The sequence below is a fragment of the Gopherus evgoodei genome, chromosome 2, assembly GCF_007399415.2.
Source record: "Gopherus evgoodei ecotype Sinaloan lineage chromosome 2, rGopEvg1_v1.p, whole genome shotgun sequence".
Classification (NCBI taxonomy): Eukaryota; Metazoa; Chordata; order Testudines; family Testudinidae; genus Gopherus; species Gopherus evgoodei.
In genome coordinates this window covers 276,543,950-276,560,166 of record NC_044323.1, presented here as the reverse complement: position 1 = coordinate 276,560,166, position 16,217 = coordinate 276,543,950, and the positions used below count along the sequence as shown (strand labels likewise).

The window sequence follows — 16,217 nt, the reverse complement described above, 5'->3', positions numbered from 1 at the left end:
GGAGCATCTCAGAGGTGCAGGGAACTGTGCTATTGGATCCTGATGCAGGAACAGGACCTAAAATTGTTATACTATGTTGATTAAAATTTTAAGTCAGCTGTCTTACTTGGGTTCTGCCATGGCTGCTCTTCGGAGACCCATGATGAAGCGCCCATGATGAAATGCTCTTCCACTCTGCATCAGACCATCTGCAGAGTTTGGATAAGGAATTTCAACCTCTGACTTGCTCTCTAGATCATGAATTACGTAACCATTTACTATGTGAGCATCAAGACCTTCCACTGAATCTGGAAAACAAATCCCAATATATTACTGAAAGAATAAAGAACAACAAGGAATATGCATTAGTCTGTAAAAACTGACCTCTACAGCAAGAATATTCTATTTCTTTAGCATACGATCACATGCATACAACACAGAAGGAGACATTTTCAAAATGGTGGACAGGAAACATAAGAACAAGCAGCTTTAATCCAAATATATCCAGAATATGTTGTATTTTTTAATTTTCTTTGTAAGCATGCTTTTCTTTGATAGAAGGGGTTTTTGTCCTTGTTGAGTAAATACCTTTGCAACAAAATATCCAAGTTTTAAGATTTACTTACCTTCAAGACCCAGTTCTTTAAGAGCATTATATCCTCCAGGTTGTAACAATTCTCCAACTATCCTGTCAGGTTCCTTCAGATCCCTCTCTACTACTGTCACATTTCTTCCGTCCCGTGACAGCACTGCAGCCAAAGCAGAACCAAGTACACCTGAACCCACGATGATAACCTCTGGATCAGACCGAGGAACTATTGTATCTGTAGCAGTCTCTGTCACAGTGTTTGAGTTTACCTCTCTTTTACCCTATGTAGAAATTAAGACCAACAAAAATGAAAGTGACATATCTAGCATTTATACTCTTTAATAATAATAGAAAATATAATATAAAAATTGAATGACTGTGAATTATCTTTTGGCTTTAAAAATTAGTCAGTTTTTTTCTAGGTCTAGGTTTGAATATCAACTCCCCTAATGCTGCAAACCATTACTATTTAGTCTAGTGATGTGAGTAGTCCCACTGGAATTCAATGGGGGTACTCAACAGTAATAAGTGTCATGTTCATGCTAGCAGATATTAAGCTCAGTATAAAGTGTTTGCAGGAGTGGGTCCTGAGCCATATTAGGGCCACGGATGGCAGACAGTACTGGTCTGGAGACAAGAGATTTTTCTGAGGCCAATTATAAATGCGGTCAGATTTGGGAGAATTTTCACAAGGATGGCAAAAAGTACGTTCCTGACACAAAAGCAACCTCCCTGCCAAATTTCTGCAAAGCAGACGCACCAGAACTTCTCAAAAGTTGAAAGAATTTCTTTTAACATGGTCAAAATGCATTTTTGCACAACCTTGTTCTGAGAATGGCTGGACCACTTTAGCTGAAATCTCCCCTCAAAAAAACAAACAAATGCCCCGAGGCAGGCACCCAAAATGGAAAAATTCAGCCTAAACAGTTAAAATTTGGCAAAGTTATAAATAACTGAAAACAGAGTTTTATCATGAAAAGTGTTAGGTAACTTTAAATATATGCTGTGCTATCATTTGACTATTTATATTGCTTACAATTGAAACCCAAAGTACTGTCATTCATCAAATTATATATATGCTGGTTAATCAATTTCTCTTGTGTATGGAAAAGGCCTAATAGGTTCCAGTCCTTCCTGGCAATTACCAATCAATTATACCTCACATTGCACAAAAATGACAAATGTGATAGTACAGTTTCTTATTTATTCTCTGTCAACAACTCACTTGGCAAACCTGCAAAATATTTTTTGACTACCAGAACTGCAGTTTGTACCTGCAATTTTCAAAATCTCAAGTATTTTCTGCTTTTTACATCACTCCCAGCAATAAACACTCTACAGTCAGATTTAAATGACAATTGTCAATGGTGTACAAAGTAGAATGGAATCCAGCTCATTTTCACACAGCTCTGTAGTGCTTACTGCAGTAAAAGCTAGATTGTATCAGTACAACTACCTAGAAGGGAAACAGGATTGTTAGGTAACAGGGTGCCAAGTTAATAGCTACTTTAAATGATTATAAAATCTGGGATGTAAATATAAAATAAATCAACTAGGGCTCAGGGTATAGTCTTTATAAGAAACAACACACTAGCTGAAAGTCCCAGGAGAATTGCTGAAGCAGCATGAGGTCATGATCTCTAGTGCAGGGGATCAGAGAGAGTCAGCTGTTCTCCAAAGTGCTTATGGAAGGGGGTCCAACTATTGTAGTTCAAAGGATGCACTGAATCTGTACATCTGCTTGAGACCCTAGTGGGGCTCCTACTGAGCTCCTTCCACAAACTAAAGCTTTCCACTATCATATCATTGGCAGACAAGAAAATGCTGGCAGTCTGCTTCAGAGATTCTGCTCAATGTTCTAAAAGCCTCTGAAGGTGTAAAACCCCCTATATATGTGATATTTCATTATTATTACTATTATCTATAGAAATCTATGGATTTCATCAGATGTATCTGCAAATTTTTCTTCTAGTCAGCCAGATAAATGTTTTTCTTTCAAATGTAGAGATGCTGAAAGCTGATGTGTGTCACAACACTAACAATTTAAGATGTTTCCTATATGGGAAAAATACTTTACCAGCAATTACACAAACACAGAAACTGCAAATCAACTTAATAATGGAGATTTTGCCCAAGGTTTACCTTTAAACTTAATTTGAAACCTGAGACCCTAGTGTCTTGATTAAACAGACTCCATTTATGAGTCTGTCATCCAAAACCAAAATAAAAATCTAACAAATTCCTAGGTGGGGACCACAAGGATAAATCCTCTCCAACCTTCATTAGGTGCTTTTCCCTCAAACTGACAGAGGAGCCCTAATATAAAAACAACAGTGAAAGAACTCCATTCTATTCCCCCGGTTTGAACTGAACTTACCTTTCTGGATTTGGTTTGCTCTGCCTGTGGAGATCCAGGGGTGGATTTGGTCCAGAAAAAACCAACGAGTGGCAAAGCTGAGAGAGCACTGCAGAGCATCCCGAAGTGGGACTGTCTCTGCTGCCCCCACTGCTGTTGTTTTAGCCACCCAGAACGATACCGATAAGACAGGAACAAACCAAGAGAGAAAAACATCAACATACTCAGCAGCACCTCTTTGTTGACATAAGTCATCAAGTCTCCACATTTCTTATATACATAGATGAAGGAGGCGATGCCCAGAAAAGTCCACATTATGACAAGAGCAAGTAACTGTCGCCAGTGGTTCCTTTTAACACTTGTACTGTGATTGAAGTTCTCTGAAAAAGGGATTTTGCACAAGCTATAAAAATCATAAAAATACAAATATCCTCTTTAAAATATATATGTGGTAACAGAGAAGACTCTCACAAAGCCCTGCAAAAGGTAGCAACTGCAGCTTTACTGGGGCATTGCAGCCCAGAAAGAAGGATGCTCCAAAAAGTGGTATGAATTCATTATAAATCTCTTAAACCATCCGAGATTTACAGTAGCTCCAATGATTTAAATTCTACAAACTGACTACAACACTGGCCTCAGCTATTGCCACCTGATGTTCATGAGGGTCAAATTCATTGCTGGAGTGGTGGGTTGTTGCTATATCTCCTTTGGCGGGTCTCACAGTCGCTTTTCTCCAACAGCAGGTGCTCTCCCGCACAAAAATAATGACACCAATATATTATTACATGTGGCCTGAAATGAGGCTTCTGGCGGTAGCCACAAGAGGGGATTTACAAGACGGGGAGACCCTTCTCGTTAAATATCAAATCTTATGTTGAACACGGGCTCCCCCCCGAAATAAATACGCTGGTGCAGCCCTTCAGAAACCCTCCGGCTGGTCTCTCCTCGCCCTCACCAGGCTCTGACAGAAGCGATCCCAATAAGCTGCTCCCTGGCACGGGGCGCCCGGCAATGGACCCGCGCTGGGCAGTGGCTCCCCTGCCCCTCGGTGGGTTCCGGCCAAGCCCCTCTCCCCACGGCTGGGCCGTTTCTCGCCCAGGCTGACGAGGATGGAGCCAGGCCTCCCGCGCTCCCTCTCCCCCGGACGCCGCCACTGCTAGGCTACTGACTTGACGGCTCGCAGCCAAGCAGCCAAGAGCACAAGGAGGAGGGGCGGGGTTTATGCTAATGAGCGGCTCCCCCAGTCCCCTTGCAAGCGCCCGGTGCCCGAGCAACTCCGGGCCAATCGGCGGTGCTAGGGCGACATGGCGTTATTGGGGACTGGCCAATAGTAGGGAGCGGGGGGCGGGGCTTGACGCCTTCCGGGCCCCTAGTGCGATGTGACGAAATAAGCGGGCCGGGCTAGGGAAAGGGGTTGCGCCCTGCGGTTGCCATGGGCAGGGGGGGAATGATGCTGCGCGCTGGAGGAGGTAGGGCGCAGCTTCCCGCCTCTGACCGCCCCGCCGCGGCTGGGGTCTCGGGGCTCCATCCTGCTCCTCAGGAGAGCCTGTTCCCGGGCTCTCCGTCTGCATAGCCGCGACCCGCTGGCAGCACCCGGGCCACCACCCTGCCTCTGTTCTCCCAGTGGGGAGCGATGGGCACCTGGGCAGGCTGACAGAAGGGGGGAGAGGTGGGGCAGGAGTGAATTGAGATGGGGCACGAGGGCAAGAAGGAAGGGGGAAAATGAGGTGAGGCAGGACATAATTCTGGATTGCACTCCCCAGTGTAACATTTTGGTATTTTACACCGTGACTTATTATGAGCCCTGGGGACAGACTTGTTACATCATATTTAGGCAATTAACTAAATGGCTATGTTGGGTCTAAACTTTTGGTGAACTTTGGAGCCAAAAAACACCCAGACTGGCCGTCTCTGCATAATCCTTTCTGAACCTTTTTTGAACAAAGCACTGACCTGCAAACTACTCATGACACCCCCTTCCTCAAGTAGCCATTAGCCTTTATCTCTATGCATTTACTTGTTAAACTTGCTCTTCCTGTAAAATCTTGATTGATTATGCATGACCATTATCTTTTGTTAATCACTTTGTTTACTTCTGTGTATAAATATTGATGCTCACCCCTAATAAAGGGGCTACACTTATTCTAAAGCTTTTGGGGTAGTGTGTGCCCGTTGATCAACGCATTTGTGTCTGGTCTCTGACAGAATTGTGGGCCCATATTCCAACTCCGCACAACCTCGGGTGTTGGAGAGGTGAGTGAGGACTTGCTTTATTACCTAACAATTTGGGGGCTCGTCCGGGATTCCTTCTGGTGCGGTACCTCTGTCCAGTGGTCAGACCACTCATATATGAATTGGCAAGGCGCCACAGGAGATTTCTCCTAGCCAATTCAATATTGAGGGGTCGTGTATTGGACAGCAGGGTAAACGCCAGTTGGAGGGCTCCTGTCAGACACCATGGGTCAAGGGACTAGCGTGCCTCTTGAGAGTCCGTTGGGGATTGTAAATAAGTTATGGAATGAAGGGAAACTCCCAGTACAGACAGGAATGTCTAGGAAGAAGTTGTACACACTATGTGTAAGGAATTGGACTGGGTATACCGCGGTATTGGCCGACTCGGAGATGAGGTGGCCTTCGTATGGCTCTTTCGAGCAGGCTGCCTTAAGAGGAGTAAAGAGCCAGATCGAAAAAGACCATCCGGGACAGTTATGTTACTGGTTTTGTTGGGACACAGCAGCAGAGCTGTGGAAATCTTTAAAAATTATGGCAGTCAGGTACTCTCCCGAGAGTGAACCCCCTCCAGGTTATTTCGATGAAGGGTGTAGACCACGGCGTGTTTTGACTCGTCAGCTGGTCCCCTCTGCACCTGCCCCTATTCCTCCGCAGGGGAACTCTCTCCTTGTAGCAGAGGGGAATCTGCAGGATCCCAGATTGGAATTTGTGCAGAAGGATGAGGAGGAATTGGAGGGGCCAACCTTGGGAGGAGTAGTTACTAGGCTTAGGTCCAAGCAGGTACAGCAGGGTGCATGCCCCCCCCCTGAGGATAGCCTAGAGGATGTCTCTGTCAAATCTCTTGCGAATAATAAAAGTATGGTTATAGAGATGCCTTTACAGGTGCACGATCAACCTTATATGAGCAATGATGGACGATTGCAACATGCTAGTATTGTGGAATATAAAGGATGGCTAGAATGGGATTTGAAAGAGTGGGGACAGTTGTCAGGGTCTTTTGGGGAAAATCCCCGAAAGATCATAGAACTTCTAGAAAGATTGTTTTTAAGTTATAATCCTACTTATACGGATGTGGATCAGTTGTTAAGTAGAGTTTTGACTGAAGAAGAACGTAGTAGATTGTGGATGGCAGAAAGGACATGGGGAGATAGCAATGCAGCTAATGTTACTTGGATGGATAGGCGGGATCTGGCCGCTGGCTGGAATCCCCTAGACTGGACTCAGCTAAGGCTGACTCAGCTGCGAACAGATAGAGAGCGATTGTTAGAGAGACTCAAGGAAATGGCTCGCCGCTCGCCTAATCAGGCTAAGTTCATGCAGATTCGGCAGGAATCTGATGAGCCGCCCAGAAAGTTCTGGTCGAGGCTATTGGAGGGGGCCCGAATGTTCACTCAGATGGATCCTGAGAGAGAAGCAGACCACCCTACTCTTATTTCATTTTTTGTGAATCAGTCGGTGCCCCCTGTAAGGGATTACTTCTTAAAGTTTCGCCCTGGTTGGGGAGGTGAGTCAGTCACTTCAGTGTTGGAAGTAGCTGATTTTGCCTGGGAGAAAGAAAGGGAAAGTAGTAAAAGGAAAGAGAAAAAGGAAGAATATAAGCTGATGGCTTTAGCTTTTCACGGTGGTGTTCGAGGCAAAGGCCGTGGCCGTGGCAGGGGATTCCAGGGTGCCCAGGGAAGAGGGTCCTGGCGACCCCAGCCATCAGGAAATTGTTTTCAGTGCGGACAGCCTGGTCACTTTAAACGTGAATGCCCCTGGGGACGCCCAGAAGGTCTGGCTGCATCCGCAGATGCTTACACAAGTGAGGAATACACCCCTGCACCACCAGCTCAGCCCATCCCCCAGGCCTGGATCAACTATGGAAAACAGCAGCAGCCGCAGCAAACTCAGCCTCCTCAATGACGGTACCCCGGGGGCGAAGGCAAACAATGTGATGGTCTTATTTCCTTAATGTCTTTAGCCGGCTCCTTTCTCACTTTCTCTCCTCCCAGCGAAGAGCCTCGTTTAACCCTTTCAGTCCAGGGACTGCCTGTCTCTTTCCTCATTGATACTGGGGCTACTTTCTCTCTTTTAAATCATGCCCCCTCTCCCTGGCTATCCTCTGAGGTTAAAACTGCGACTGGGGTGGAGGGCAACCCACAGTCTCTGGGACTCACTTTGCCTTTGAATGTTATTTATGCTGATAAATGTTTTTCTCACCGTTTTCTTTTTTCCCCAGCTTGTCCGATCCCTTTGATGGGCCGGGATTTACTCTGTAAGCTTGAGGCTACTTTAACCTGCACTCCTGAAGGGGTAGGATTATTGATGACAGTGTTAGGAGATTCGGCCCCTACTCAGGGTAATTGGGAAACACCGCCCTCTCTCTCCCCTGACCTCACTGACTTGCCTTCAACCCTCTGGGGAATTTCTGACACTGATGTTGGCCTGCTCCTTTCGGCAGAGCCCGTAAGGATTCAGGTAAAGCCTTCCTTAACCCCCCCGTCAGTCCCTCAATACCCCCTGTCGCTGGAAGCCCGGGAGGGCATCCGCCCCATTATTGAGGGATTCATTGCACAAAAGCTAGTCCGCCCTCAGCGCACTCCCTGTAACACCCCTATACTGCCTGTCAAAAAGCCTCCTAAAAAGGACGGAGACCCTGTTCGTTGGCGCTTTGTACAGGATCTACGAGTTGTTAATCAGTATGTGGTCCCTCTTCATGCAGTAGTTCCTGACCCAGCTACTATCATCAGCCAAATCCCCTGGGATGCTGAGTGGTTCACTGTTATTGACTTAAAATCAGCTTTTTTCAGCATTCCTGTGCACCCAGACTCTCAGTATCTCTTTGGTTTCACCTGGGAGGGACAAAGTTATGTCTGGCAACGACTTCCTCAAGGCTACAGAGACAGCCCCACGATTTTCAGCCAGTGCCTCCGCCACGACTTGGAAGGTTTCACCAGTCCGCAGGGATCCACATTGGTCCTATACGTAGATGACATCCTATTAGGTAATCGCGAAGAAGCTGCCCTCCGCATCGATGGTAAGGCACTTTTATTATACCTACACACCAGAGGCCACAAGGTAGACCCTAAAAAGATTCAGTGGGTCTCACAGAAGGTCCGATATCTGGGCTTCCTGTTAACCCCAGAAGGAAGACAGATGGACCCAGCCCGCATAAAGACTATTCAAAACTGCCCTCTACCGAACACCAAGAAACAACTTCAAGGTTTCTTAGGATTAATTGGCTTCTGTCGCCCCTGGTTGCCGTCCTGCGGGGAGTTAAGCAAACCGCTCCACCGACTCACTGCTAACCTTGCTCCTGACCCTTTGCAGTGGTCCCCGGACACTATTCAAGCCTTTCAGTTACTCAAGGACAGTGTGGCCTCCTCCATGTCTCTCCGCCCCCCCAATTACAGCAAACCCTTTCACCTTTTTGTCCACGAGAGGGGCGGAATTGCTAGTGGTGTCCTTACCCAGCTGAGCGGGCCCCACCATTTCCCGCTTGCTTTTTACTCTCAGCAAATCGACCCTGTCGCTCAGGGAACCCCATCCTGCACCCGGACTCTGGCAGCAGCTGCCCTGCTGATCACAAAGGCAAAGAGCCTAACCCTGGGTCATTTTACCACGGTTTGGACCTCTCATGCCTTGTCAGCCCTTCTGCGTAGGGGCACAACCCAAGTCTTTTCGGCCCATCGTCAGCAACAGCTAGAGGCCGAACTCTTAGAAGACACTAACCTAATTTTTGAAAGGTGTGGACCCCTTAATCCAGCTACCTTGCTTCCTGACCTGCCAGTCCCCCAGGACCAGCACGACTGTGTGGAAGTAGTTTCCAGCATCTTACAGATAAGAGACAACCTGTTTGACGTGCCACTGGACAACCCCGATTGCATCCTCTTCTCGGACGGAAGCTCCTTCTATGTTGATGGCAAGCGTTTCACTGGTTATGCTGTCACCTCTGAATGGGACATTCAAGAGGCCGCCTCACTGCCAGGCAACTGGGGAGCCCAAGCCGCTGAACTCTATGCCCTGGCCCGAGCTTGCCAGTTGGCCGCTGGTAAGACCGTTACCATTTTTACTGATAGCAAATATGCTTTTGGAGTTGTGCATTGTCATATCCACCTCTGGAAGTTTCGAGGTTTCCAGACAGCTGCCGGTAAACCCATTCAGCACCTCCCCCTCATCCACAAGCTTTTGGACGCCCTCCAAAAACCCTCCGTCCTGGCTGTAGTTCACTGCCGGGCCCATACTAAAGATAGCAGCCCCGTTACCCGTGGGAATGCCCTGGCTGACGCCTCCGCCAAGAAGGCTGCCACCTTACCTTTAGCCATGCCCACATTGGCTATTGCAACCTCCTCCTTTACTCCACCGCACCCCGTACCAGTACCCGCTGCTGAACTAAAATCATGGGAAAGCCTCGGGGCCACTCTGGTCAAAGGGACCTGGCTTATGCCAGATGGCCGAGCCTGCCTCCCTCGCTCCACATACCCTGTGGCAGTTCGCTGGCACCATGATAAAGGGGGTCACTACGGCACGCACGCCCTCGTGGACACTATCGCTCGCTTTTGGTATGCTCCAGGCATTCAACCCTATTGCCTATCAATAGTAAAAGCATGCAGCACATGTCAGCGTAATGGACCTGCTCCACCTCTTAACAAAATTAAGGGTGGAAGACCTCCGCCTGCTGCTCCATTTCAACATCTTCAAATTGATTTTGCAAATATGCCAAAGGCTTTTGAAAAAAAGCACCTCCTTATTTTGGTTTGCCCTCTGACTTCCTGGGTCAAAGCTTTTCCTACTGCTAATTGTACTGCTGCCACAGTGGCGAAGATTCTCCTTAGAAATATTGTACCCCGTTTTGGCATCCCTCTTGTGCTCGACTCAGATCGCGGACCTCACTTTACTGGTCATGTCCTTGGCCATTTAGAACAAGGACTGGGCATTTCACACTCCTTTCATACACCCTACCACCCCCAGTCTAGCGGGAAAGTTGAGCGTATGAATAGGGAACTTAAGTTTACATTGGCTAAATACTGTCAGGAAACAGGATTAAAGTGGCCTCAGGTACTTCCCTTGGTCCTGTTTCACCTTCGTACTCGCCCAACCCGCGCATTGGGATTATCCCCCTTTGAACTGCTCTATGGACACCCCCCTTTCAAAGGCGGGGCGCTACCACGTGCTGATGTTTCACTATTGGGAGGGGATCATATGACTGCGTGTCAGTTTCTCTCCCTACAGGCTCGCCTCCGTACCCTTTGGAAAGCCTCGCAGTTTTCCCAGACCGTGCCGCTGGAGGAACAAATCCACCCGTTCCAACCAGGGACTTCGTCTGGGCCAAAAAGTTCGTTCGTGACGACACCCTCCAGCCAAGGTTTACTGGACCCCACCAGGTTCTTTTGACAACCCAGACTGCAGTGTTCCTGGAAGGACGCAAATCTTGGATCCACCACTCCCACGTCAAGCCAGCCGTAGTGGACCACAGTGACGGACCAGCAGCTCTTGTCACCACTGAGGACACTGCCTTCGACCAGTGGACCAGCTTACCTCTCTCAGACATTAGACTTAAATTAACTCGAAAAAAATAAGAGGACCCTTTATTCTGACAACTGTATGTTTTTTATGCTTTTTCAGTTTATTTTCTGCTTATGAAGATAATGCTTTTATTAGATATTCCCATGAGGTTAAAACTCGTATTTTAGGAAATAGAAGTGATTGCTGGGTATGTACTCAATTTCCAGTAAATGCAGCACAGGGACTCCCCTTCACACCCATTCCCCTAACCACTGCTAATATGACTTGGATGCCACCGACTAGAATAAAAGATCCAGTCCAACCCAATCTTACATGGGACAAAACAGAAGTGCCAATTAACAAATATCTCAGGGTAACCAATCAAACAGGATCACTGTGTTTTGTTAAAGAAAAAGGGTCAACTTTTGTGGGAACAAGTAAATGCAACATATATTTTAATGGCACCGCCTTTAGTAAAAATCTTGGCTTCAAGCCTTGCGCATCCCACTTATCCCATATGTGGATCCCTCACCCCGATCCAACCTTTTCAACTTTTTCATGGAGGGGCAGGTTTTCAGAGTCAGTTTTTAAAAAGCCCTGCTCAGAGCTCGAGGGTGTCCAACTAATTGTTAAAGGATACACAATTGCCTTCTACAACTGCTCAAGCAGTACTACACTGCCCTTTGAGGACAACACTACCAAATTGTGCCTCTGCAGTTCACACAACGACCCCTCTGCGTTACCAGGGGAACAGTGGTACAACGGGCGGTGGGTTACCTCCTACTTTGAGAAATGGAATACCCAAAACGCATTATATGGAACATACTGGGTGTGCGGGCCCAAGGCTTATTATTTCCTCTCCCCTGATTGGGCAGGGTCATGTTATTTGGCATGGCTAGCACCGCCTTCTCGGATCTCCCTCACCCCCCTCATTTTCCCCACGTTCGTAACATCCGTGAAACTGACAGAGATATTAATCTCCGTGATGGTTTGTCCTGGCAGCGGTGGGCTGGTCACACTAGCTTAAAGGGTGCTATCATCCGTCTACAGGGACTATTAGAATCTTTGACCAATGAAACTGCAACCCTATTTGAGAACCAGGCCGGGGAAATGTCCCAGCTGCGCCAGTTGGCTTTGCAAAACAGAATGGCTTTAGATATGATGTTAGCAGCCCAGGGAGGAACTTGCGCCCTCATAAATGAAGAATGCTGTGTTTTTGTAAATGACACCTACTCTGACACTTTTCAACGTACCAAACACCTAAGGGAAATGGCTAAAAACTACTCCTCTGGCCAGCCACCTTATGATTGGTGGGGAGCCTTATGGAATTGGCTGCCCGGATTTGGGTGGGTTAAAAACCTCTTGGTGGGTGTTGTTGGGGCCATGGTAGTCCTTATAATACTGTGTTGCTGTATTCAGTGTGTCCCCTCCCTCATAAACTCATGTAAGTCAGTTTATTCTTTTCCCACTTCAGCTAAAAGCCTTACTCTCTTCGAATTGGCCCAGGCTGAAATTGCCAAGCGGCCCTTGAGATCTTGAAATAGGGTGTAGCTTTTTGATTAATAGTTATCTCAAAGCTACAAATGGAGGAATGTTGGGTCTAAACTTTTGGTGAACTTTGGAGCCAAAAAACACCCAGACTGGCCGTCTCTGCATAATCCTTTCTGAACCTTTTTTGAACAAAGCACTGACCTGCAAACTACTCATGACACCCCCTTCCTCAAGTAGCCATTAGCCTTTATCTCTATGCATTTACTTGTTAAACTTGCTCTTCCTGTAAAATCTTGATTGATTATGCATGACCATTATCTTTTGTTAATCACTTTGTTTACTTCTGTGTATAAATATTGATGCCCACCCCTAATAAAGGGGCCACACTTATTCTAAAGCTTTTGGGGTAGTGTGTGCCCGTTGATCAACGCATTTGTGTCTGGTCTCTGACAGAATTGTGGGCCCATATTCCAACTCCGCACAACCTCGGGTGTTGGAGAGGTGAGTGAGGACTTGCTTTATTACCTAACAGCTTGATTTGTAGAAGTGATGCATTCTCAACAATAAAGTAGTAGCTGCTGAGTGCTCACCAAATCCAAAAATAATACCAAAGGTGCCTAACTATAGGTTTATGAGATGAACGTCAGGCTTCCAACCTGAGTCCAAAGAGTAAGAAAAAACAGTGGGGCTCTGAAAGGTTGAATAAGAACAAAAGAAGAACATAAGAACGGCTATCCTGGGTCAGACCAAAGGTCCATCTAGCCCAGTATCTGTCTACCGACAGTGGCCAATGCCAGGTGCCCCAGAGGGAGTGAACCTAACAGGCAATGATCAAGTGATCACTCTCCTGCCATCCATCTCCATCCTCTGATGAACAGAGGCTAGGGACACCCTTCTTAACCCATCCTGGCTAATAGCCATTTATGGCTTTAACCAGCATGAATTTATCCAGTTCCCTTTTAAACGCTGTTATAGTCCCAGCCTTCACAACCTCCTCAGGCAAGAAGTTCCACAAGTTGACTGTGCGCTGCGTGAAGAACTTCCTTTTATTTGTTTTAAACCTGCTGCCCATTAATTTCATTTAGTGACCCCCTGGTTCTTGTATTATGAGAATAAGTAAATAACTTTTCCTTATCCACTTTCTCCACATCACTCATGATTTTATATACCTCTATCATATCCCCCCTTAGTCTCCTCTTTTCCAAGCTGAATAGGCCTAGCCTCTTTAATCTTTCCTCATATGGGACCCTCTCCAAACCCGCAATCATTTTAGTTGCCCTTTTCTGAACCTTTTCTAGTGCTAGAATATCTTTTTTGAGGTGAGAAGAACACACCCAGGTTTGTGAGTTCAATCCTTGAGGGGGCCACTTAGGGATCTGGGGCAAAAGTCTATGATACATCTGTAGACAGTATTCGAGATGTGAGCGTACCATGGATTTATATAAGGGCAATAATATATTCTCAGTCTTATTCTCTATCCCCTTTTTAATGATTCCTAACATCCTGTTTGCTTTTTTGACCGCCTCTGCACACTGCGTGGACATCTTCAGAGAACTGGCCACGATGACTCCAAGATCTTTTTCCTGACTCGTTGTAGCTAAATTAGCCCCCATCATATTATACGTATAGTTGGGGTTATTTTTTCCAATGTGCATTACTTTACATTTATCCACATTAAATTTCATTTGTCATTTTGTTGCCCAATCACTTACTTTTGTGAGATCTTTTTGAAGTTCTTCACAATCTGCTTTGGTCTTAACTATCTTGAGTAGTTTAGTATCATCTGCAAACTTTGATTTAGAGTGGGGCACCCTAAATGAAACTTCTCTTGCTAAATGGTGGTGGGGTAGGAATGCACAAATGCTAGCGAGGGGGAAGAAAGTAAAAGTTGAGTTGGGTTGTTTTTTTTAAATATTGTTGAGCAAGTCTAGGACCTAAGCCTTGGATCTTCTGTGGGAACAGTAAAAAGCAACATAGAAGCTGCACTAGTATTGAGAGGTAAATTAAGCAGCAGAACCTTGGACTAGGATGTCATAGCAATAGAGAGGAGTAGCAGTTATAAGTTAGTTGCAGAGGTATTAGTAGTAGTAGTAGAAGAGGTATTAATCAATTCTTCCCCCTGCCCCCCATGAATGCACCTCTGAACTGTGGGTCTATGCTAACCAAGGACTGCTAGCTGTGAGTGGGGTACTACAGAGGGAAAGGAGAGTGGTGTGTTACAGGACATTCATTTATTGGACTTTCACACTAAAAGGTGAGAAACTGAGGTGAAGAGCATTGCCCAGTGCACTGTGGAGTGGGTGTTTCCTTAAGGTCACGTGCTTGGACACTGCCCAGTGCATGGTGGGGTGGGTGCTTTTGTATTATGGTTGTGGTGTTTTCCCCAAATTATTGTTGAGTCCCCTTTGCCCTTTTAATAAAAGTTTTATTTTGTTGTATACAGCATCTCATACTTGCCATAAGGGAAGTATTGCCTCTTAGAGGCACCCAGAGGTGGTGTTTTGTTTTCCCAGATTACTGGGTCAGGGCCCAAGCTGGTTCTGTTTTCTGTTGCTAGGAGAAACCCCTGGCTCTTGTTGCTGCCAACTCCACCTGGCAGAAGGGTTACACTAACTGGAAGGATACAGTATATCTTTGCACATTTATTTAAGCAAATACATAGCTTAATTCACATTTATTCAGATTCTTAATTTTTACATTTTTATGTTAAAAATGGAGAATGACATTTCTTATTTACTAGATTAATTTTTTTCCTTGTGATTTCTATCTAGCTCTATTTGGATAGAAATTTCAAATTCAATTTAAACACACAAAAACAGCATTTTAAAATGTTTTTATTAGTTAAATGAAACTATCTTATGGGCTGGATACATAAGAAAATTTAAAACTAACTGAATTGTTAAAACCCAAGAAGTACTATCTGTAGTTAGTAATTGTTTTTGGTCACCATGCCCTTCAAGATTTTGAACAGATAGATCCTTCACTGGTTTTTATTCAGAGCTTGGAAGAGAAAATCAAGCTTTCCTACTTATGGTTTCTTAACTTTGAACAAACTAGTCATTGAACTGAACTAGGTGAATAAACTAAAATAAAGAAAATATCCTCTCTGCACCTGTAGAGAGGCTACTGATGTCAAAAGCTGGTTTTGCATGTCAACAAAACCTAATTTCAGGTGCTTAGCCAGTGACTTCTACCAGTACAGTGGTCTGACTTTCTTTGAAGCTTGACAGCAAACACGAACTACTTAATTTAAATCATTAAAAGATTATAGTAAATTTAGGCCTTAACATAGGTTATCATAATTTCAAACGTAACCTTTCTACCAGATGGAGCCGGCAGCAACCAGGGCTGGGTTCAATATCTAGGAGTTTCTTTTCAACAGTGCAACACAGAACCAGCTCAAGACCCCACCCAGTAACCTGGGAAAAGTACACACCAGCCCTGGGTGCCTCTGAGAGGCAATACTTCCCCACTTGCAAGCACAGAATCTGAATGTAGCAAAGAAACTTTTAATGAAAGAAGAGCGGTCACCCAGTATTAATTAGGGAACATGCCAGAAGCAGGATTCATAAATGTGAACAGGACACCCTCCCCAGAGTGCGTGAGGCAGTACCTTTTGTCTGATGATCTTGAGTTCTATAACTAAAAGTTCCTTTTCTGTGCCCCTCTTTGCATCCTTACCATACCCCATGTACAGTGGTTGTCCTTCATCAGTGAGGCCCCAGGGTTCCAAGGTGCATCTATGTGAGTTCACTTCTGACATGGGGAAGAAGGCACCTTGCTTGCTCTGTCATGTGAGCACTTGGTCTGGCAGGCTATTGCCCCAGCAGCCATGGTTCCTTTCAGCTAGCCACCCCAGCAGTCACATGTTCCACTCACCATCCACCTGCCTCTCTGCTGTGACTTTAGCATGTCACTGAGTGATTTTCAGCTCTTTGCAGGCTGGGTAGAAAATATTTAAATAAAGATGATACAAAGAGTTTGAAGCGTCAGCATTGGTCATTGGGGGCAACATACAGAGTATAGGGGGACGCTGGTATTTGGGAATTGGTTAGCACATAACATATACAGTCTGTAAGGTCCCCA

The 16,217-nt window shown here is 45.7% G+C and overlaps 1 protein-coding gene across 1 annotated transcript in view; it reads right to left on the bottom strand.

Annotated features, from left to right (window-relative positions):
- SQLE (squalene epoxidase) overlaps positions 1–4,111 on the bottom strand; it is a 34,355-nt gene extending 30,244 nt beyond the window's left edge. Inside the window, exons 1-4 of the mRNA XM_030553812.1 lie at positions 3,880–4,111; positions 2,946–3,304; positions 606–849; positions 107–287 (exon numbers count right to left, since the gene is read on the bottom strand). Of these exons, the coding sequence (XP_030409672.1) occupies positions 107–287; positions 606–849; positions 2,946–3,239 (719 nt within the window). The 5' untranslated portion in view covers positions 3,240–3,304; positions 3,880–4,111. The remainder of the gene's footprint in view (positions 1–106; positions 288–605; positions 850–2,945; positions 3,305–3,879) is intronic.
- Positions 4,112–16,217: the final 12,106 nt, after the last annotated feature.